The sequence below is a fragment of the Chiloscyllium plagiosum genome, unplaced genomic scaffold (genome assembly GCF_037043375.1).
Source record: "Chiloscyllium plagiosum isolate Xiang-an unplaced genomic scaffold, Cpla_swu_hap1 HiC_scaffold_31, whole genome shotgun sequence".
Classification (NCBI taxonomy): Eukaryota; Metazoa; Chordata; class Chondrichthyes; order Orectolobiformes; family Hemiscylliidae; genus Chiloscyllium; species Chiloscyllium plagiosum.
Genome location: NW_028270169.1, coordinates 9,644,751 through 9,668,628, shown reverse-complemented (window position 1 = coordinate 9,668,628; position 23,878 = coordinate 9,644,751). Strand labels below are relative to the sequence as shown.

Genomic DNA, 23,878 nt, shown 5'->3' with positions numbered 1-23,878 from the left:
AGGTGAATGTGTTATTATTTATTTAGTCTTTGCAGCTGCCTGTCGTGACTATGTGTGAATGTTTATCCCAAAGCTTATTCATTCATTTCTGATTTGGATTCCTGTAGCCTCTCTGTGCTATTTATTGCTGGACTATCACAGAGATGTACAGAATGGAACAGGGAGTTGAATGTAGCTTCCTTGTATTTCTGTCCCACCATAAGCTCAACTCTGGAATTCTGTCTCTCAACCCTCCTGTGGAACGTCCCCTGAAACCTGCCACTTTAAACAAAACATTTGCTCACTTGCCATTATTTCTCCTTAAATTAGTTAAACGTCGCTCACAGCATAGGCCAACATTTGTTACTGATCTCTAACTGCTGATGGTAATAAGTTGTCTTCTTGATCTGCCACAGTCCATGTCCACAATGCTGTTAATTAAAGAGCTACAGGATTTTTGACCAAGTGACAGAGAAGGAATGGAGACATAGTTCCCAATCTGGATGGTGTTTGGTTTGGAAGTGAACTTGTGGGTGGTGGTGCTCCCATCCAACTATAGCCTTTGTGCGTCTAGATCCCAGGTTTGGAAGATGCTTGCTAGTTCATTGTCAGGTTTCTTTTGTCTGATAATGACTGGCATCTATCCAAGATCTCTGCACTCCCACAATTCTTGGCTCTTACTTGTTGCTCCTTTACATCTATTCCTGTTTGGCAGCTGAGCCTTCAGCTCCCTTAACTTCTAGATGTTGGAATCCATTCTCTGCTTCTATTGCCGCCTCTGGGACACTCCCTAAAACCCAAATATTTGCCTCTTAATGTTACTTTCCATGGTTCAGAATCCCTTTTATTGGCCCTGATAATATGTCTGTGAAGTGCCTTACTATGTTAAAGGGGCAACATAAATGTAAGTTGTTTCGATCCATTTTCACTCTGCAACATTGACCAAGAATGGAATGAAAATGAATGGGGAACTCACTCTGAAATATCCCCAGAAAATTAAATGCCTGGATTTGGCCAAGGTCCTGGTGTTTTGCTTTTACACCATTGATTTGAGGATGGGAGATACATTTTCCACAATAAGGACTGGAGGAGGCTATTCAGCCCCTCCAGCCTGTTTTGCCATTAGATTCGTTCACCACTGATCAGTGTTTTAACTTCATTTATCCATATCAGCTCATAAAACCCTTATCTTACAAAAATCTATGAAAGGTCCAAGTGTCCCCTCGCGCTCACTTGCATTTAGAGGTGAGATTTGCAAATTTCCATCCCCTCTGTGTGAAAATGTGACTCCGAATTTTACCTCTGAATGAAATGGCTCTCATTTTAAATTCATGCTCCTTTACGCTTCTTCCCAAAGTGGGGAAAATGTCTTGTTTCTTCACAATTACATCCCTCAGCTTGAAGGGAAGCATAATTCATAAGAACAAACGAACCAGGAGCAGGAGTGGGCCATCAAGCCTGCTCTGCCATTCAATAATAAGATTGTGGCTGATCTTTTCGTGGCTTCAGCTCCACTTACCCACTCGCTCACCATAACCTTTAATTCCTTTACTATTTAAAAATCAATTTATCTTTTCCTTAAGAGCATTCAATGAGGTAGCAGGGAATTCCACAGATTCACAACCCTTCAGGTGAAATTTCTCCTTAACTTAGTCCTAAATCTGCTCCCCCTTATTTTGAGGCTCTGCCCTCTAGTTGTAGTTTCACCTGCCAGTGGAAACAACCTCCCTGCTTCTATCTTATCTATTCCCTGCATAATTTCATATGTTTCTATAAGATCCCACCCCCAACGTTTTTCTAAATTCTTATAAGTAGAGACCCAGTCTAGTCAATCTCTCCTCATAGGGCAACCCTCTCAATTCCAGAACCAACCTAGTAATTCCAGTATGAACCTAATTCATTAAAGCAGTTTTGAATCAACCTCTTCTGGGTGTTCATTACAAACTTCTGAGCAGGTAGATCCAGGTCTAAAGGTAGGGCCAGTACCACTGCACCATAAAGATTTCAGATCTCCTGGTTTAGAGGCAGGGACAGTACCACTCCACCACAAGGACCCAAATGAAATGGTCAATAGTAAAGTAATAATTTCACCTGAATCGATCTCAGCACCATTTGTACCTAACCCCATTAAATGGACAATTAGTGCCCTCTGCTGAACAGCTCAAGTATTGCACCATCCCATTAGAATTTCCGCAACCTTTTTGTGTCATGGTACAACAATGGAAGCTCGCTAGACTGCAAACTTGTAGCCTGGACATTAGAATCATGAAGCCTCATAGTACAGGAGGGGGCCACTTGGCCCAACATACCCGTGCTGACTCTTTGAAAGAACCAACTGATTAGTTTCTGGCCTTTTTCTTGCAGCCCTGCAAATGTTTTCAGCCTGGGCCAGACAGATTTTTGATCGACAACAGAGAAGAGAATTATCGGCGCCGCCTCGTGCTCCCACGAGGAGGTTGAACAGTTCATCCACTTCACCAACACCTTCCACCCCGACCTCAAATTCACCTGGACAGTCTCGGATTCCTCCCTCCCCTTCCTCGACCTTTCTATTTCTATGGGGAGAAAGTGAGGTCTGCAGACGCTGGAGATCAAAGCTGAAACTTTATTGCTGGAACAGCACAGCAGGTCAGGCAGCATCTAGGGAACAGAAGATTCGACGTTTCGGGCACATGCCTTTCTATTTCTATCTCAGGCGACCGAATCAACAGAGACATCTACTACAAACCGACCGACTCCCACAGCTACCTGGACTACACCTCCTCCCACCCTGGCCCCTGTAAAAACGCCTTCCCATTCTCCCAATTCCTTCGTCTCCGCCGCATCTGCTCCCCGGAGGACCAGTTCCAAAAACGTAAAACCCAGATGGCCTCCTTCTTCAAGGACCGCAATTTCCCCCCCGACGTGGTCGACGATGCCCTCCACCGCATCTCTTCCACTTCCCGCTCCTCCGCCCTTGCGTCCCGCCCCTCCAACCGCCACCAGGACAGAACCCCACTGGTCCTCACCTATCACCCCACCAATCTCCATGTACAGCGCATCATCCGCCGTCATTTCCGCCACCTCCAAACGGACCCCACCACCAAGGATATATTTCCCTCCCCTCTCCTATCAGCATTCCGTAAAGACCACTCCCTCCGTGACTCCTTCGTCAGATCCACACCCCCCACCAACCCAACCTCCACTCCCGGCACCTTCCCCTGCAACCGCAGGAGATGCAAGACTTGCGCCCACACCTCCCCCCCACCTCCTTCCAAGGCCCCAAAGGAAACTTCCATATCCGCCACAGATTCACCTGCACCTCCACACACATCATCTATTGCATCCTTTGCACCCGATACGGCCTCCTCTATATTGGGGAGACAGGCCGCCTACTTGCGGAGCGTTTCAGAGAACACCTCTGGGACACCCGGACCAACCAACCCAACCATCCTGTGGCTCAACACTTTAACTCCCCCTCCCACTCCACCAAGGATATGCAGGTCTTTGGACTCCTCCATCGCCAGACCACAACAACACGACGGTTGGAGGAAGAGCAACTCATCTTCCGCCTAGGAACCCTCCAACCACAAGAGATGAACTCGGGATTTCACCAGTTTCCTCATTTCCTCTCCCCCCACCTTGTCTCAGTCAAATCCATCGAATTCAGCACCGCCTTCCTAACCTGCAATCTTCTTCCTGACCTCTCCGCCGCCACCCCAGTCTGACCTATCACCCTCACCTTGACCTCTTTCCACCTATCGCATTTCCGACGCCCCTCCCCCAAGTCCCTCCTCCCTACCTTTTATCTTAGCCTGCTGGACAAACTTTCCTCATTCCTGAAGAAGGGTTTATGCCCGAAACGTCGATTCTCCTGTTCCCTGGATGCTGCCTGACCTGCTGCGCTTTTCCAGCAACACATTTTCAGCTCTGATCTCCAGCATCTGCAGACCTCACTCTCTCTTCAAAGAAGAGAATTATGCTGGCCAGATGGAACTGAGACCACAAGCCAATTCAGCCATCATTTTACGAATGCTGGAGCAGACTTGAAGGGCTGAATGGCCTCTTCCTGATCCAATGTTCCTAGAACAACCCGGCTACTCTGGTCCTTTCACATAACTGAAGTCCCACAACTCTGGAACCTTTTGGCAGATCTCAAGTGTGCCCCATCCAAGATGTTGACATCCTTCCTTAAATGTAGTGCTAAGAACTGGACACTATCCTCAAGCTGAAGACTAAACTTTGGTAATTGTCAGATTTAGAGTCGAGAGTGTGGTGCTGGAAAAGCACAGCAGGTCAGGCAGCATCTGAGGAGCAGGACAGTCGATGTTTTGGGCATAAGCCCATCATCAGGAATGAGGCTTGTGGGCTGGGGGTGCTGAGAGATAAATGGGAGGGGAGGGGGTGGGGTTGGGGGAAAGGTAGCTGAGAAAGCGATAGGTAGATGAAGGTAAGGGAAAAGGTAGTAGGTTGGGGGGGGTGTTGAAGGGGTGTTGTAGGGACCCTACAACCACACGAGATAAATGTGCATTTCAACAGTTTCCTCATTTCCTCTCCCCCCCATGTTATCCCAGTCCCAAGCCTCCAACTTGGCACCGCCCTCCTGACCTGTCCAACACCTTTCTCATCCATCCGTTCCAACCCCCCTCCGACCTATCACCTTCTCCCTCACCTGCATCTAACTATCAATTTCTCAGTTACCTTCCCCCAAAACCGACCCCCCTCCCATTTATCTCTCAGTCCACAAGCCTCATTCCCGATGAAAGACACAAACGTCGACTTTCGGATGCTGCCTGACCTGCTGTGCTTTTCCAGCATCGCAGTTGAGGCTCTGATCGCCAGCACCTGCGGATCTCACTTTCTCTTAATTGTCAGATTTAGAACAGATTGTACCTCCGAAAGAGAGAGATCAGTCCTGTACTTAGAATGGATACAATTTTCAAAAAATGACTAGTGCAATGGAAGGTGATATACAAATGCAAATCTTTATTCTCTTTCTAAATTCAGTACTGAGGTTGATAGATTTTGACACTGAGGCAACTAAGTGACAACAGAATAGGACAAAAAGACAAAATGTAGAAGTCAAGGGCAAGCCATGATCTTATTGAATGGGGGAGCAGGCTTGAATGACTTGATGACCATGTCCTCTTCTGTACAATATTCTGTTCATATATGGTTCATTGTTAAATGTTGGTTGATAATGCTCCTGTAAAGCACTTTACAGTTTTCACTTAAGTTAATGGGGATAACAAATGCAAGTTTGTGTTGTATTTTTGTGACTAGCAGGTGTGAACATAGACAGCTTTGTTTGTGATGACACACACAGTCAACGTGCCAGTTGGTGAGGACCATGTGTTCTCTCAGGAATATGACGATGGAGATGGGACTGATAGTTCAGGAACTGGACACTGCTGAGTGTGAGAAGGAACAGAGGAGAGAAGATGGATCCATATTAATATAATAAAGGAATGGAGTTGAGATAAGACCTTTGCAGACGGTAGAGAAATGTCAAGACCCTTATTTCTCTGTCTGTTGTGTTTTTCTGCATTTTTATAATGTATATCATTGAATATGGACATTACTGCTGCGACTACCATATATTTGCTGCTCAGATTGCCCCTTCAGAAGGTGGTGATGAGCCACAGTGGAGTGCCACAAGGATCGGTGCTGGGTCCACTACTTTTCATCATTTATATAAATGCTTTGAATGTGAGCATAAGAGGTATAGTTAGTGAGTTTGCAGATGACATCAAAATTGGAGGTGTAGTGGACAGCGAAGAAGGTTACCTCAGATTACAACGGGATCTTGATCAGATGGGCCAAGGGGCTGAGAAGTGGCAGATGGAGTTTAATTTAGATAAATGTGAGGTGCCACATTTTGGAAAAGCAAATCTTATCTGGACTTATACACTTAAAGGTAAGGTCCTCTAGAGTGTTGCTGAACAAAGAGACCTTGGAGTGCAGGTTCATAGTTCTTTGAAAGTGGAGTCACAGGTAGATAGGATAGTGAAGAAGGTGTTTGGTATGCTTTCCTTTATTGGTCAAAATATTGAGTACACTGAGAATATTGGTCTCCTTCCAGTTGGAAAGATGTTGTGAAACTTGAAAGGGTTCAGAAAAGATTTATAAGAGTGTTGCAAGGGTTGGAGGATTTGAGCTATAGGGAGAGGCTGAATAGGCTAGGGCTGTTTTCCCTGGAGCGTCGGAGGCTGAGGGGTGATCTTATTGAATGGGGGAGCAGGCTTGAATGACTTATAAAATCATGAGGGGCATGGATAGGATAAATAGACAAAGTTTTTTCTCTGGAGTAAGGGAGTCCAGAACTAGAGGGCATTGGTTTAGGGTGAGAGGGGAAAGATATAACAGAGACCTAAGAGGCAACGTTTTTACACAGAGGGTGGTACATGTATGGAATGAGTTGCCAGAGGAAGTGTTAGAGGTTAATACAATTGCAACATTTAAAATGCATCTGGGTGGCTTTATGAATAGGAAGTTGAAAATGTGTTGCTGGAAAAGCGCAGCAGGTCAGGCAGCATCCAAGGAGCAGGAGAATCGACGTTTCGGGCATGAGCCCTTCTTCAGGAATGAGGAAAGTGTGTCCAACAGGCTAAGATAAAAGGTAGGGAGGAGGGACTTGGGGAGGGGCGTTGGAAATGAAATAGGTGGAAGGAGGTCAAGGTGAGGGTGATAGGGCGGAGTGGGGGTGGGGCGGAGAGGTCAGGAAGAAGATTGCAGGTGAGGAAGGCAGTGCTGAGTTCGAGGGATTTGACTGGGACAAGGTGGGGGGGGGGGAAATGAGGAAACTGGAGAAATCTGAGTTCATCCCTTGTATTTGGAGGGTTCCTAGGCGGAAGATGAGGCGCTCTTCCTCCAACCGTCGTGTTGCTATAGTCTGGCGATGGAGGAGTCCAAGGACCTGCATGTCCTTGGTGGAGTGGGAGGGGGAATTGAAGTGTTGAGCCACGGGGTGGTTGGGTTGGTTGGTCCGGGTGTCCCAGAGGTGTTCTCTGAAACATTCTGCAAGTAGGTGGCCTGTCTCCCCAATATAGAGGAGGCCACATCGGGTGCAGTGGATGCAGTAAATGATGTGTGTGGAGGTGCAGGTGAATTTGTGGTGGATATGGAAGGATCCCTTGGGGCCTTGGAGGGAAGTAAGGGGGGAGGTGTGGGTGCAAGTTTTGCATTTCTTGCGGTTGCAGGGGAAGGTGCTGGGAGTGGAGGTTGGGTTGGTGGGGGGTGTGGACCTGGCAAGGGAGTCACAGAGGGAGTGGTCTTTTCGGAATGCTGATAGGGGAGGGGAGGGAAATATATCCCTGGTGGTGGGGTCCGTTTGGAGGTGGCGGAAATGACGACGGATGATACGATGTATATGGAGGTTGGTGGGGTGGTAGGTGAGGACCAGTGGGGTTCTGTCCTGGTGGCGATTGGAGGGGCGGGACTCAATGGCAGAGGAGCGGGAAGTGGAGGAGATGCGGTGGAGGGCATCGTCGACCACGTCGGGGGGGAAATTGCGGTCTTTGAAGAAGGAAGCCATCTGGGTTGTACGGTATTGGAACTGGTCCTCCTGGGAGCAGATGCGGCGGAGACGAAGGAATTGGGAATATGGGATGGCGTTTTTACAGGGGGCAGGGTGGGAGGAGGTGTAGTCCAGGTAGCTGTGGGAGTCGGTTGGTTTATAGTAAATGTGCGTGTTGATTTGGTCGCCCGAGATAGAAATGGAAAGGTCTGGGAAGGGGAGGGAGGATCTGAGACGGTCCAGGTAAATTTGAGGTCGGGGTGAAAGGTGTTGGTAAAGTGGATGAACTGTTCAGTCTCCTCGTGGGAGCACGAGGCTGCGCCGATACAGTCATCGATGTAGCGGAGGAAAAGGTGGGGGGTGGTGCCAGTGTAGCTGCGGAAAGTGGATGAACTGTTCAACCTCCTCGAAACGTCGATTTTACTGCTCCTCAGATGCTGCCTGAACTGCTGTGCTCTTCCAGCACACCAGGATTACTGTTAAGGAGAGAGTTCCAGGACATTGAGACAGTGACAGTAAATGAGCAGTGATTTAACACCCTGACTCAGAGCTATGTATTTTGGGAGGGGAGTCCTGTTCAGGTTCCCTGTGTTCACAGTAGAGGATGCTATTCTGGAGTAAGGCAGCAGATGGCGGAACAGTGAGGCAGCAGCTTCTTGTGGCTTCACTTTCCCTTATCACATTCCTTGTTTATCATTGGGTTCATGTTGTCATCAGAGTGCGACTGGTTGGTGTTTCCTGTTGCCCTGAAGCAGCAGATAGAGGGAGGAAAGGAGTGGAGGAAGTGTGTATTAGATAGAGATAGAGATATATATAGATAGATAGATAGATATATATAGATAGAGGGAGTGAGTGAGTGAAAAGGAGAGGAGGGAAGAAGAGAGAAAGCAAAGGAGAAAGAGGGAGGGAGGAGTAAAGGGGAAAGAAAGAGGAGGGAGACAAAGGGAAACAAGTGGGAAGGAGAGAGAGAGAGAGAGAAAGGGAAATGAGAGAGAGGGGGAGGATTGAAATTTAACTTGAAAAGCAGGAAAAGGCACATTCCAAAGGATAGAGAAGAACCATACAGAGTACTGTGGACACTCAGTGAGGAGCCCTGGCTGAGGCAGGATGCCCCGTGAGAGGGAAGAAGGACAGATTCGTTCCCAAAGGGAGGTGGTGTCAGGGGGTAGCCAACTGGGAGCTGGGTCTGGGTCACTACCCATCCACCGGCACAGGGAGCGGCTGGTTCAGGCGGTCAGAGACCATCCCTTCCTGATTGTGACTGGGGAAACAGGCAGTGGGAAGACCACACAGTTACCGCAGTACCTGTACCAGGCAGGTAAGACCAGAGTTACATTTCCATAACATCGTTCCCAAATCTTGGGACATTCAGAAAGTCACGGGGACTGTCAGTAAAGTACTTTTGACCAGGAATCACTGATATCATGTTGGAAACATGATAGCTAATGTGTGCATGGCAAGATCCAATGAGTAGTGGTATGATGGTTGTGATGTTTACTGAGGGATAAATATTGGTCAGGAGTGGGAGGTCTGGTGATGGAATGTATAGCCTCCCCACCTATGGGTTGGGTGCCCAGGGTTCAAGTCCCACCTTAGAAGCTGATGGCCCTGGTGAGTGAGTTTTTGACACAGTCAAATTGGTTGATCGTCAACTTGCAAACCCTTTTGAGACACGTAGGGCAGGATGATTTCCTAGTCGACCGTGACCACGTGGTAATCGTGCAAAACAACCTCCACATCGTTCCCCCATCCCCTGTTTAAAAAGGTCTGTGAACAAGTTCCTCCTGTAACTTAAATATCATTCCCGTTTCAAGGCAATGGGAGATTAGCCAGGACACTGGAAATAACTGCACTCCCCCTCACCACTTTAAGGTGGTGTCACAGGATCCTGTATGCCCATCTAAGTGGGCAGACTGATGGGTCTTGGATTAACACCTTGTCTGAAAGATGGCACCTCCAGTAGCATGGCACGCCCTCTGTAGTGTCCTGGGAGATCATGCTTGACATCATGTGCTGGAGTGGGACTGAAACTTGCTAACCCTGAGTGCGACCCACTGAACCAAGGCAGACGTTAGTGGATGGGGTGCGATGCCTCTGCAGTTGAGCAGCCTTCCACCTGCTGCGGTCTAGCCTCCCATGGGCTGGAATGCCCTTTGGCTGGGGCACTGCAGGAAATCCAACCTAAAAGGTAAGGTAGTTTGGTCTGGGGTCAGAAGCACTCCATCCGTAGGGCGAAGGTTACCTGAACCCAGGATCAGGGATATGTTAAATGTTTCTGTTTCTCTTCCTTTTGAGAAGCGCACAGCTTGACAATTGGCTTTCCAATTTGACATGTGAAGCTTTTCCTCTTTCTGTATTTCAGGACTCGGACAACACGGCATCATCGGGGTCACACAGCCACGAAGAGTGGCTGCGATTTCTGTGGCCCTCCGAGTAGCGGAGGAGATGGCCTGTCCTCCAGGTAGCAGAGTGGGTTACCAGGTCCGCTTTGATGACTGTACCTCTGAGGTGAGGTACCAACAGCAGGTCACAATTTCCTGCGCAGAATGACGTTGACTTTGCTCAATTTGCTGCTCAGGCCCCAGATCAGTAGAACTTTGGAGATTTTTGAAGCGCGTGGGATGGTATAGAGCTGAGGTAGAGCATCAGCTATGATCATGCTGGGTCATGATGCAGGTTCAAAGGGCCAACTGGCCACTTTGTTTTCCTGTTTCATATGTTTGTCATCGTGCAGCTGCCTGCCATTAGATCAGAGATTTCTTGATGCTGTGCTGACCTTGGGGATTGTCTCAATAGTTCAATGAAATGCCTGGCGAGTAAAGGCAGTGCAGTAAACTGTTCTGCACCTTGCTGAAGTGGGATGAGGCAGCACTGCCTGTTGCTGTGCTGTAGATACCATTGTAATGGCAGCTCCCTTTTTCCCCAGGAGACGGCAATAAAGTACATGACGGATGGCTGTTTGCTTCGGGAGATTCTTCAAGACCCTTGCCTCAGCCGATACAGCGTCATCATCCTGGACGAGGCCCACGAGAGGAGCCTCAGCACAGTTATGTGAAACTTTGCTTTTGGAAATACTGTCTCATTTGAGAGTGCAGAGTTGGATTTTAAATGAGAGCTTGATTTATTTACTTAATCGTTTTCTCGTTGTAGATGTTTTATACTTGCACAGCCACCAGCTGGGTTAGTGTTTTTATTTGTTCATGGGATGTGGGTGTTGCTGGCTGTGCCAGCGCTGACCCTGCTCCTTAGCTGTCCTTTTGAGGTTGGTGTTGAGCCACCTTCTTGAACTGCTGCAGTCCTTGTGTCAGTCCAGCCTTAATGCTGTCAGGCGGGAAGTTCCAGGATCTTCCCCCACATTACCTGTTTTTTATTTGCCTCACAGGATGAGGGTATCGCTAACTAGATAGCATTTTATTACCCATCCCCAATTGTTAGGAGTTAACCACATTTTTGTGGGTCTAGATTCACATGTAGTCCAGACCAGGTAAGGATGGCAGTTTCCTTCCCTAAAGGACATTAATGAACCAGGTGGGTTTTGGATTCATGGTTGTCATTAGATTCCTAATTCTGGATTTGTCTTTTATTTAATTCGAATTCCACCATCTGCTGTGGTGAGATTCACTCTGGTCCCCAGAACATTCCCTGGGTCTCTGGATTAACAGTCCAGCAATAATACCACTAGGCTGTCACCTCCTCCAATCCGCCTTGCATCGTGTGGAGGTGATGGACTAGTAATCCAGAGGTACGGATTAGTGCTTTGATGAAATGGGTACATGGATGTTTGATCTGACATTAAACATCCAATCAATAATTAAAAATGGTTTTGATAAATGGTAATACTTCTGGAAAACCAAAAAGTGACTGAATGCAGGAGCCACCCCAAGTTAAAATGTCCCTCCTTGTCTGCTATAGTCTCTACCATGAGGCATGCACACTGTTAATAGACATCTTAGACTCACTTGTATAAAGCCTTTGCGTTGAACACTGAATTCAGCCTGGTCCATGTAAAACTGTGAGGTGTGCAGAAATAGTTGGGGTTTATTGTGCCAAACTTCCTCCTCCTCCTAACACTGGGTGCTGTCTCCCCTCAGGATATTCTCTTTGGTTTGCTCAGGTGCCAGTCGGCCTGGGCGCCAGTGTTGCGAGAGCGCGAGGTGCCCCTGAAGATCATTGTGATGTCAGCGACGCTGGAGGTGGAGAAGCTCACGCAATTCCTGGGTGGTTGCCCCGTTTGTCACGTGTCTGGCAGGATGTACCCTGTCGAGGAAATATTCTGCAACCTGATTGGACCAAAGGACAAAGAGGGCTCGGGCTTGGTGAAAGAGGTGACTCTTAATTGCTTTTCCTGATCCATGCGCGTGGGAGCATATCCCAACAACTTAGTGCCCTCCCAGTTTGAGCAGGGCTCTTAGCTGGCAGCAGACAATTGAGTGTGTAATGTTTTCGTGTTGCAGCTGGGAAGCTGGTGCTCGATCAAGGTTTGATCTCAGCTGACACTCTAGCTTTGAGGGAAAGCTACATTGTTGTCGTGATGTGGAGATGCCGATGTTGGACTAGGATGTACAAAGTTAAAAATCACACAACACCTGGTCCAAAAGGTTTAATTGGAAGCACACTAGCTTTCGGAGCGCCGCTCCTTCAGCTGGTTGTGGAGGACACAATTGTAAGGCACAGAGTTTATTATAAAAGTTTACAGTGTGATGTAACTGAAATTATACATTGAAAAATACCTTGATTGTCTGTTGAGACTTTCATCTGTTCAAATACCATGATAGTTTCACTTCTTTCATGTGTAAATCACAAAACCTTTTATTAAAAGTTGCATTCTCATGTTAACTGTAACAATTGGTGTTAGCTGGACAATATGTTGAAGGTGTGAGCCCCCATGTTCTCTGTCTGTGTCATGATGTTTGGATTGGTTCTAATCTAAAAAGTGAGATAACAGAGTTTTACATGAATTCATGCAGTTTTTGAGCAAAGTACAATGTAACTCTGCAAGTACAAATTCACCCACAAACGCATATGTATATGTTTGCATGTGGGTCTTTGTGTCTGTGTCTGGGTTGGAGGCTTGAGAGAGTGAGAGCACTCTCTCTCACACTCACAACCCAGACAGACAGACACAGACACAAAGACCCACATGCACACATATACATATATGTTTGTGGGGTGAATTTGTACTTGCAGAATTACATTGTAATTTGCTCAAAAACTGCATGAATTCACGTAAAACTCTGTTATCTCACTTTTACACATGAAAGAAGTGAAACTATCATTGTTGTCGGTGCTATCTTTTTGACGGATGTTAAGCCACACCCATCGGTTCTGTTAGGTGTAAATGACCCCATCGCACCAATGAGAAACAAATAGGGAGATATACTATCCTTCCAACTCTGACCTCCTGTGCATCACTCACTTCATTGTCCACCACTGGCAGCTGAACCTATAAAGCATCGAGGCACCCAACTCTGAAATTCCGCCCCCCCCCCCCCCCCCCCCAAACCTCTCCATAAGACCATAAGACCATAAGAAATAGGAACAGGATTAGGCCATTTGGCCTCTTAAGCTTCACCATTCAGTTGGACCATGGCTGAGCTGATATTCGTCATGTTCACTTGCCTGCCTCTATTCAGAACCCTTGATTCCCCGACTGATAAGAATCTAATCAATTCAACTTTATATAAACACAAGGACTCTGTCCCCACAGCTCTCTGTGACAAGGAGTTCCAAAGACTCTCAACCCTCTGAGAGAAGAAATTCCTCCTCACATCAGTCGTAAATTAGTGCCCCTTTATTCTGAGACTATACCTTTTGGTCCTAGACTCTCCCATGGAGGAAACACCTTTTCAGCATTTACCCTGTCAAGCCCCTTAAGAATCTGATATGTTTCAGTGAGATTTCTCAGTCTCTGTGTCCTACCATCCTTGCCAAAAACATTTCCCAAAACCACTCTCTTTGACCAAATGTTTACTCATCTGCTGTAACGTCTCCTCTGGGTTGGAGTCAACTTTTATACGAAGGGCTTTTTTGAATCATCTTGGGACTGTTCATCCACTACGTAAATGCAGATTGTCATCACGTTAGCAACTGTTTTCAGTTTGATCAACGGCACCAAGAACGCTGGCTAGTTAGCCTTCTGTCTCAGGTGGTCATTTGTCTTAACATGTGACTTTACTGGATGAATTAAGCTGACTGTGATGAGGTCTTGCTTTAATTGTCCAAGAGTTCAGTTCGACTGTACTTTTTGTAGAATTTAACTCCTTGTCTTAGGCACGATTTTATTGCCATAGAGGGGGTGCAACGAAGGTTCACCAGACTTGATCCAAGGATGGCGGGACTGTCCTGTTAAGAAACATTGGGCAAACTGGGCTTGCACTCTGTACAGTTTAAAAAAATTGAGAGGTAATTTCACTGGAACTGACAAGTATTGCAAGGGATAGGGTAAATGCAGGTAGGACGTTTACCCTGGTTTGGGAGTTCTGGAGTCGGGCTGGTATTTAAAAATAAAGGGGATGCCATTTTGGATCAAGATGAAAGCGTTTTGTTTTACTCCGACGCTCCTAAATCTTTGGAATTCTCTACATCAGAGGGCTGTGAAAGCGCATTCTCTGAGTATGTTTCAGCTAGAAGTTGATAAACTTTTGATTACCAACAGTGGAAAGGGTTGTGGGGATGAGGTGGATAAAGGGCATCAATGTTTGATCAGCAATGGTTGTGTTGAATGGAGGGGCAGGGTTTGAGGGGCTGAATGCCCTACACATTCCGATGGCACACTTGCTGATTGGACAGTAATTGTGCTGTAAGGGCACTTGACTGGGAAGCATTACTGAAACGTCCTGGGAATATATCAATGTAGATTCACTCATTTTGAACAATAGTGTGTGCTGCTTATCTTTAATCTTACCGTGTTCCTCATTTTCAGGTTGCAAACATCACGGTGGATATTCACATGAATGAGCCCGAAGGAGACATCCTTGTGTTTTTAACAGGTGGGCCACAGTGTAACCATTGTCTGTAGTGTAACCAGTCAGACTGACCTTCCACACAACACCACAAAGTGGTGGAAGCAATCAGAGTTGCTCTTTCACCACGTGTACATGCGTTTTCCATAGTTTTCCAGAAAATGTTACAGTGGGCCAGATAATCTGGACTCAATGGATAAAACTCTCACCTCTGAGTCTGGGGTTCAAGCTCCAGAGACGGGAGTGCTTAAACCAGGCCGACACTTCACTGCAATGCCAAGGGACTGCTGCACTGCCAGATGTGCCATCTTTTGAGTGGGGGTATTAAGCTGAGGCTCCCTCTGGTGGATGTAAATGATCCCATGGCCACCCTGCACACTACGATGTCTCCTTCTGGTTCACTAGGATGGTCTCTGGTATGGAGGGATTGTCTTATGAGCAAAGGCTAAACACGTTGGGACTCTGCTCATTGGAGTTGTGAAGAATGAGAGGTGATTTCATTGAAACAAAGGATTCTTAAGGAGCTTAACAAGGTAAATGCCGAGAGGAATTTCCCCTGATGACCAGAGGACATACTCTCAGAATAAACGGCCCCAGTTTAAGACCGACGTGAGGAGGAATTTCTCCTCTCAGAGGATTGAGAGTCTTTGGAACTAGTTGCCAAAGAGAGCTGTGAGGACAGAATCTTTGTGTATATTTAAGACTGAGATTCTTAATCAGTCGAAAATCGGGGTCATGGGAAAAAGCAGGAAAATGGGCGTGAGGAATTTTTTTTAGATCACTTACAGCATGGAAACAGGCCCTTCGGCCCAACAAGTCCACACCGACCCTCCGAAGAGCAACCCACCCAGACCCATTCCCCAACATTTACCCCTTCACCTAACACTATGGGCAATTCAACCTGGCCAATTCACCTAACCTGCACATTTTTGGACTGTGGGAGGAAACCGGAGCACCCGGAGGAAACCCACACAGACCCAGGGAGAATGTGCAAACTCCACACAGACAGTTGCCTGAGGCAGGAATTGAACCCGGGTCTCTGGCGCTGTGAGGCAGCAGTGCTAACCACTGTGCCACCGTGCTGCCCAATTGTGTTGTAACAGCTGTGATCCTATTGAATGGCCGATCAGGCTCAAGGGGCCGAATGGCCTACTCCTGTTCCTATCATTTATGGTCGCTATTTGTGGAAGTGCTTGGGAGTTCTCCTTGTTGCCCTTGTCAAAATGTATCCTTCAAACAACATAACTGAATCGGATGATTTGGTAGTTCACATGTTGCTGTTTATGGAATTTTGTGATGAAGCACTTTAGCTGTCTCATTTCCTACAGTAATGTTTGAAAATATTTAACTGGTTGTAAAGCACATAAGGACTTCCTGAGTTCATGAAAAGTACTGGATCAGCACCATGGTGAAATTTTACATGGCCATTCAGTTCAGCTGACTATGCCTGAGACCAGTTTCTGAAATTTTGCTGTGCTTGAAGAAACACTGATTACAGCCAGTGAAAGGCCTCGATGTCAGGAACATTTTTGAGATTGGATTTTAAATTGTTCTGCTAATATTTTGGATTTAATTTCACGTTTTCTCTAAGTTTATCGATTCAAAAACTCTTATCTAACTTATATTTCTAATCTTTTCTGAGTGGCATCTTGTGATTGCTGACCGGCCTGTTTGGTCACAAGAGCAACGTTTTGGCTTAAACGAAAAAGAAAATAGAAATGAGAAGCTAGTAGCCTTAAAGATGACCATGCAGCTTTCAAATTCAAACACTGTAAGGAAAGAAACGTGTTGTCCTTACAGGGTCTGGTTTGCATGTGACTCCAGACCCAAAGCAACTTTGTAGATTCTTGCTAGCCCTCAAAATGCCTGAACACATCATTGTGTCAGGCAAGTTGGGGCATGGTTAATAAATTAGATTTTTCTGTGTTGCCCACAATTTTGGAGGCTGAATACATGTCAGAAATTGCTGGCTACATGGTGACCAAGTAACCATAATTGATATCAAAAATCTGTGTGGTTCACTAATGCCCTTTAGGGAAGGAAATCTGCTGTCCTTACCTGGTTTAGTCTACGTGTGTTGCCAGAACTATGACAATGTGGTTGACTCATAACTGTCCTCTGGGTAATTAGAATTGGGCAATAAATGCCAGTGATCTCATTCCATAAATGAATTTTTCCAAAAACAAAATCTTCTTTTGAAGGTATAAAATCCTGGAATGTTTTCCAATGGTACTTCACAGACAGACTGCAAGGGATGACCACCACCTTCTCGAGGACAATTCAGAATAAGCAGCAAACAATCCAAGAACAAATTTTAAGAACTCTGTATTTCCATTTTCTTTCAAAAAAGGTGACCTAATAGACGTTTCTGGGAAGATCTTGATAGAGTAAATCTACTCCCCCTGCTGTGTGGAGGACATCAACATTAAAAATATATTGGTTTAAAAAGAAATCTAGTGGGGAGATGAAAATTTTACTCCGAGGTAATTGATGTCTGAAAAGATGGTGGAAGCTGAGTCCTAAATTGAAAAAGGATTTGATAATGTACTTGATGGTGAAGAATTATGAGAGTTACAGGTGAAAAATGGGGATGTGGGATTCATCAGAATTGCTCTTTCGAAGAGATACAATAGACCATGTAGCCACTTGCTGTCTGTAAATTGATATGATTAAAATTGTTCTGTTACCTTGGATGAGTTCAGCATGTGCTGCTATTAAACTCTTCGTTTTCCAGGGCAGTCTGAGATTGAGCGAGCATGTGACTTGCTTTTCCAGAAGGGAGAATCAATCAATTACCGGTATGACGTGAGAGATAGATCAATCGAAGGGCTGCTCATACTGCCACTATATGGGTCTATGTCAACAGGTAACACTGACAGCAAAAATCATTTTATAATGTTGTTTTTGTAATTTGTTTTATTCATTTTCCTGTCCACGGTTTCGTCACTTGATATTTGTGAGCCAAAGGTGAGTTTGAAGACAAATACAGAAATTGCTGAAGAAACTCAGCAGATCTGGTAAGCAAAGCCAGCATTTTGAGCCGAGTGGTCACTGGACCAGCAGATGCTGCCAGACTTGCTGAGTTGTTTCCGATCTCCAGTAATTGCAGTTCTTTGGTTTATTTTGAGAGTTTGAAGACTGACGGAAAATGTAGGAGCGAAGATCCTGCCATGTTGGGTGCTTCAATTATCCTTCATTTTACCCAGTTTTTTTATCGTACGGTGTGGGCATGGTGGACAGAGAGAGAGCGAGAGACAAAAGGAGCAAAAGCATGACTAAGAGAGAGCCATGGTCATGCATGCAGCCTCCTTGACATAGCTGGGACTGAGGACTTTGTATTTGGGGAAGGGTGACTGTGAACATGAATCAGTCCCTCTCGGCTAAACACTGACAGGTTATCAGAAAAATGGGAGAAAATGGAAATCGCTTAAACGTGATCAACTATTATGTTGGCTATGTGGTGGTTCCGCCTTTAGTCATGGGATCTTGATATAGATAGCAAACACTCAAAGAGATTATGACAGTGGACCTTACAGGATTTCAAATTTAAACATCTTCACCGGATTTACCTTGAACAGAAAAAGTTGACACACTGAAGATTGTGGGAGTAATTGTAGGAGGGATGGGATGTGCTGAGTATTACGTGCAGATTTCCAAGCCGTGGACCTGAATTTTAACTTCGATTCAACTGTTGGGGGTGATGTATGTACCAACCCATTTCTGCAGTCTCTGTCCCTTCTCAGTGAAAGGAGCTTGTAGTGGTTCCTGTTGGGTTGATGACAGATATTTGCCCCCAGCACAGACTGATTGTAAATTGTTAGAGTAATTCAGATGAGATTAATGCTTGTGAAAAATGAAGAAAAATGCTTTTGGTGAGATACAAAAGCTCATCTCAAGTGTTTGGGTGTACACTTGCTAAAGAGAGCTTTACTGTGTATCCAGTTGGTGCACTAATTGCTTAGGGAAGGTTTATTTGGACCGTGTTGAGTGAGCTTTACTCCATATCTAACTCCATGCTGTTCCTGTTTTGGGGTTGTTTGATGGGGTGAGTATCGAGTGAACTTTACTTTGTATCTAACCCCGTGCTGCACCTGCCCTGTGGCATTTGATCAGGACACCAGAACCAAACACACCCATGCTCAGCACCTAGAGTTTCTCTCAGCCAGACGTTAAGCTAATAAGCTGTGTCTGACTATGGAAGCATTGTTTTAGTTGTAATGTAAGATACTCTGATCTCTATCCTAACTGTAATTTCTTAATCAGATCAACAGAGGAAGGTTTTTCTTCCTGCTCCACTTCACATTCGGAAATGCGTCGTTGCTACGAATATTGCAGCCACTTCCCTGACTATTGATGGAATAAGGTAAGTGGAGTTGCAGGTTGACAGGGGAGTGAAGAAGATGCTGGTGCCTTGCCTTCATTGGTCATAACATTGAGTATCGGAGTTGCAATGATATGTTGAAGCTGTACACTTTTGGAATACTGCGTACAATTCTGGTCGCCCTTCTGTAGGAAGGATGTCATTAAACTTGAAAGGGTGCAGAAGAGATTTACAGGGACATTGCTAGGGTTGGAATGTTTGAGCTATAAGAAGAGGCTGAATAGCCTGGGGCTATTTTCCCTGGAGTGTTGGAGGCTGCGGGGTGACCTTATCGAGATTTATAACATCGTGAGGAGGATGGATCGGGTGAATAGCCAAGGTCTTTTTCCCAGGGTGGGGGACTCCAAAGCTGGAGGGCATCGGCTTAAGGTGAGAAGGGAAAGTCTTAAAAAGGACATCAGTGGCAACTTTTTCATGTATAAGGTGGTATGGGAATGGAATGAGGTGCCTGTGGAAGTGATGGAGGTCGGTACAATTACAACACTTAAAAGGCATCTGGATGGGTATATGAATAGGAAGGGTTTAGAGGGATATGGGCCAAATGGGACTTGGTCAGATTGGGATGTCTGGTTGGTGTGGATGATTTGGCTGGAAGGGTGTATTTCCGTGTTGTATGACTCTATGACATGAAGACTTGATGTTACTGTTGGAGTCTGATTGCCCTCCACAATCTCACCCTTATTCCACAACCACCATCTGTCCAACTGACTGTGGTACCTTCAGTCACACTGGGAAATGACACACAAGTCGAGACTGAGCATTGGTGCTGTTTGACCATGGAGGGAATTACTGAACAGGCCAAATATCCACACACACAAATTTCATAAAATTCCAGAATTGTTACAGTGCAGAAGAAAGCCATTCACCCTATCATTTCTGTACCAGCTGTCTGAGCATTTTGACTTAGTGCCAATTTCCTGCCTTTTTTTCCTGTGCATTGCAACTATTAAAGTAATTACCTTAATATTCCATTGAATGCCTCACTTGAACCTGTCTCCTCCACACTTCCAGGCAGTGCACTCCAGACCCCTAATCACATGCTGTGTGAAAAAGCTTTATCTCGCCTTGCATTTGTTTCTCTTTAAAAACACAAACTGTGCCCTCTGGTTCTCAATCCGTTTATGAACTGGAACAGTTCCTCCCTATCCACTCTGTGCAGAACCCTCATGATTTTGCAAACTTCTCTCAATCGCCTCTTTGTCTTCTCCTCTCCAAGATAAACAGTCCTACTTTCTCTAATCTTTGCTTATCTAATCATTCCTTATAACTGAAGTTTCTTATCCCTGGAACCATTCTCAAAACCCTCTTCTGCATTCTATCTGATGCATTCACTTCCTTCATATAGTATGGCACCTAAAACTGTACACAATACTCCAGCTGAGATCTAACCAGCATTTTATACAAGTCCATCATAATGTCCCTGTTCTTGTACTCTGTCTTCCTGTTAATGATATCTGGAATATTGTATGCTTTATTAACAGTTCTCACTATCTGTCCTGCCACTTTCTAATGATGTATGTACATATTCATCCAGGTCTCTCTGTTCCTGCGCACCCTTTAACAAAGTCCTTTTATCAAGATCATGTTAATGAATAAGTCTGTCAATTTCCCTCACAGGATTGTGTCCTGACTTATTAATCAATGCTGAGGGACCTCTGCCAATAAAGGGAAATGCATTCCATAAACATTTAGTACACAGTCTTAGTGAACACTTCAGTAAAGGACAGAGAGAGTACTGGACTGTCAGAGGTGCCATCCATCAGTCAAGACTAAACAGAGACTCTTGTCTGCCCCCTGAAGCAAAACATTTCTCTGCTATATCCTTGCCAAATTTAATCTCAACCCTACACTGCTAAAGTAGATTATCTGATTGTTATCCCTTCCTTATTTGTAGGATCTTGCTGTGTGCAAATTGGCTGCCATGTTTCCTATGTTTCAACAGTGACTACACTTCAGTTGTACTTGATTAGCTTTAAAGTGCTTTGGAATGACGAGATTGTGAAAGGTGCTATATAAATGCAAGTTCTGTATTTCTCTCATTTAAAAGTTTGTTTAGTGATGTGCCAGATGATAGACTCCAAAGTTACAACACGAACGTAACACTGAATAGAACTGGACTTCGGCCAAGGAGTAAAAGATTTAATTTTTACCCTGAAATATTCTCATAGAATTGAGTGTCCATTCATGAGGCAGTATGGATTGCATTTTGTGATTGGAACTTCTTGCTGGAATTGTGTAACGTTAGTTAACAGACTTCCTGTCTCTTTAAGTACAGATACGTCGTAGATTGTGGTTTTGTGAAGCAGCTGAATCACAACCCACGTGTTGGACTTGACATACTGGAGGTGGTTCCAATATCAAAGTAAGTTTCTAAAAATATGATTATAATTCATTCAAAGTAAACACACTAGGTACATGCATAGAATTCTGGTCTGTTTCCAATGTGTTCCATTGTATAGAATTCTAATCCACTGAACACCCTATTCATTCAAATGAAATAGAATTCCAACGGAGTGAATCACCTTTCTGTTATCTTAAAACCATATGACGTAGGTGCAGAAGTAGGCAGTTCTGACCTGGATGTGCTCTGTGATTCAGTAAAATCAAGTCTGATACAACAATCCTCAACTCCACTTTCCAGCCTTAACCCTAGACCTTGATTCCCTTAAGTACAATTAATAATTATAATGACTAATGTCTATCTCAGCATTAAATTTATGTAATGGCCTATACTTGACAGTCCTCTTGTGGTAAAGAAGTCCACAGATTCTCTATACTCTGAGAGGAAAACTCCCCAGCTCCACAGCTGTGTCTTAACTTGGTGACCCCTTATTCTGAGGTTATATCCTCTGGTCCTAGACTTTTCTGCAAAGGGAAACACCCTTCCTGCATCCAGCCTGTTAAAGCCTTTAAGTGTCTTATACATTTCAATAAGGTCACCTCTCGTTCCTCTAAACTCCAGCAAATACAGGGCCAACCTAATGGACTGCCTCCAATTCCAATACATTTTTTTCTTTGATAAGGCAACCAAAACCGTTCACAGTGTTGTAGATGTAGTCCAACTAGTGCCTTACATAAATTTAGCAAGGCCTCCCTATATTTAAACTCCATTTTCTTTAAAATGAAGGTTAACATTCTATTTGATACTCTTATTTCTTACTGAGTTTGTATGCTATCTTTTTGTGAATTATGCAAAGGATTCCCAAATTCTTTTGTGCTGCAATAGAGAAGTAATATTCTTCTCGCCAAAGTGCATAACCTTACATTTTCCCACATTATATTCCATCTGCTAAGTTTTGACCCACTTGCAGAGCCTGTCTGTAACTGTGCAGACTGTGTCATCTCAACACTTGCCTCCCCACCTACTTTTGTGTCATCTACAAACTTGGCTGTAGAAATTCACTTTCCTCATCCAAGTTATGAATAAATATTGGGAGTAATTGTGGCCCCAGCACTGATCCCTGCGGCAGTCCACTAGTTGCCATCCTGAAAATCATCCCTTAACCCAAGTATGTCTTCTATTAGTTAGCCAGTCCTCTATCTATGCCACTATATTACTCATAACACCACTGGCTCTTATTAAGTAGTGCAATGTGTTGAACCCCTTTATAAATCTAAATATATTATACCTACTGTTTCCCCATTATCTATCTTATTTGTTACCTCCTCAAAGGATTCTAATAAATTTGTCAGGCATAATTTTCCCTGCATTAAGCCATCCTGACTCCAATTATGTATTTCTAAATATTCTGCTGTTACATCCCTTATAATAATTCTGGAATCTTCCCTGTATCAGATGTTAAGCTAATTGGCCCATGGTTACTTTTCTATGTCTTTTTCCCTTTTTGAACGGATTGTTACATTGGCAGTTACTCTGATACTCTAGGATAGAACATAGAACATAGAACAATACAGCACAGAACAGGCCCTTCGGCCCACGATGTTGTGCCGAACTTCTAACCTAGATTAAGTACCCATCCATGTACCTATCCAAATGCCGCTTAAAGGTCGCCAATGATTCCGACTCTACCACTCCCACGGGCAGTGCATTCCATGCCCCCACCACTCTGGGTAAAGAACCCACCCCTGACATCTCCCCTATACCTTCCACCCTTCACCTTAAATTTATGTCCCCTTGTAACACTCTGTTGTACCCGGGGAAAAAGTTTCTGACTGTCTACTCTATCTATTCCTCTGATCATCTTATAAACCTCTATCAAGTCACCCCTCATCCTTCGCCGTTCCAACGAGAAAAGGCCGAGAACTCTCAACCTATCCTCGTACGACTTCCTCTCCATTCCAGGCAACATCCTGGTAAATCTTCTCTGCACCCTCTCCAAAGCTTCCACATCTTTCCTAAAGTGAGGCGCCCAGAACTGCACACAGTACTCCAACTGTGGCCTAACCAAAGTCCTGTACAGCTGCAACATCACTTCACGACTCTTGAATTCAATCCCTCTACTAATGAACGATAATACTCCATAGGCCTTCTTACAAACTCTATCCACCTGAGTGGCAACCTTCAAAGATCTATGTACATAGACCCCAAGATCCCTCTGTTCCTCCACCTGACTAAGAACCCTACCATTAACCCTGTATTCCGCATTCTTATTTGTTCTTCCAAAATGGACAACCTCACACTTGGCAGGGTTGAACTCCATCTGCCACTCCTCAGCCCAGCTCTGCAACATATCTAAGTCCCTCTGCAGCCGACAACAGCCCTCCTCACTGTCCACAACTCCACCTATCTTCGTATCATCTGCAAATTTACTGACCCACCCTTCGACTCCCTCATCTAAGTCATTAATAAAAATTACAAACAGCAGAGGACCCAGAACTGATCCCTGCGGAACTCCACTTGTAACTGGGCTCCAGGCTGAATATTTACCATCTACCACCACTCTCTGCCTTCGACCGGTTAGCCAGTTTTCTATCCAATTGGCCAAATTTCCCTCTATCCCATGCCTCCTGACTTTCCGCATAAGCCTACCATGGGGAACCTTATCAAATGCCTTACATACTGGATGTTTACAGTATCAAAGGATTATTAGAAGATTTATG

General features: G+C 45.0%; 1 protein-coding gene across 4 annotated transcripts in view; it reads left to right on the top strand.

The window, feature by feature from the left end:
• The first annotated feature begins 8,343 nt into the window (after positions 1-8,343).
• Positions 8,344-23,878, top strand: part of dhx40 (DEAH (Asp-Glu-Ala-His) box polypeptide 40) — a 40,562-nt gene continuing 25,027 nt past the window's right edge. The window contains exons 1-8 of one of the 4 annotated variants that reach the window (XM_087977211.1): positions 8,345-8,792; positions 9,837-9,982; positions 10,401-10,520; positions 11,566-11,799; positions 14,397-14,463; positions 17,171-17,302; positions 18,700-18,799; positions 21,093-21,179. In XM_087977211.1, the coding sequence (XP_087833337.1) occupies positions 8,582-8,792; positions 9,837-9,982; positions 10,401-10,520; positions 11,566-11,799; positions 14,397-14,463; positions 17,171-17,302; positions 18,700-18,799; positions 21,093-21,179 (1,097 nt within the window). In that variant the 5' untranslated portion in view covers positions 8,345-8,581. The other 3 variants (XM_043718141.2, XM_087977212.1, XM_043718143.2) reach the window with 3 other exon arrangements.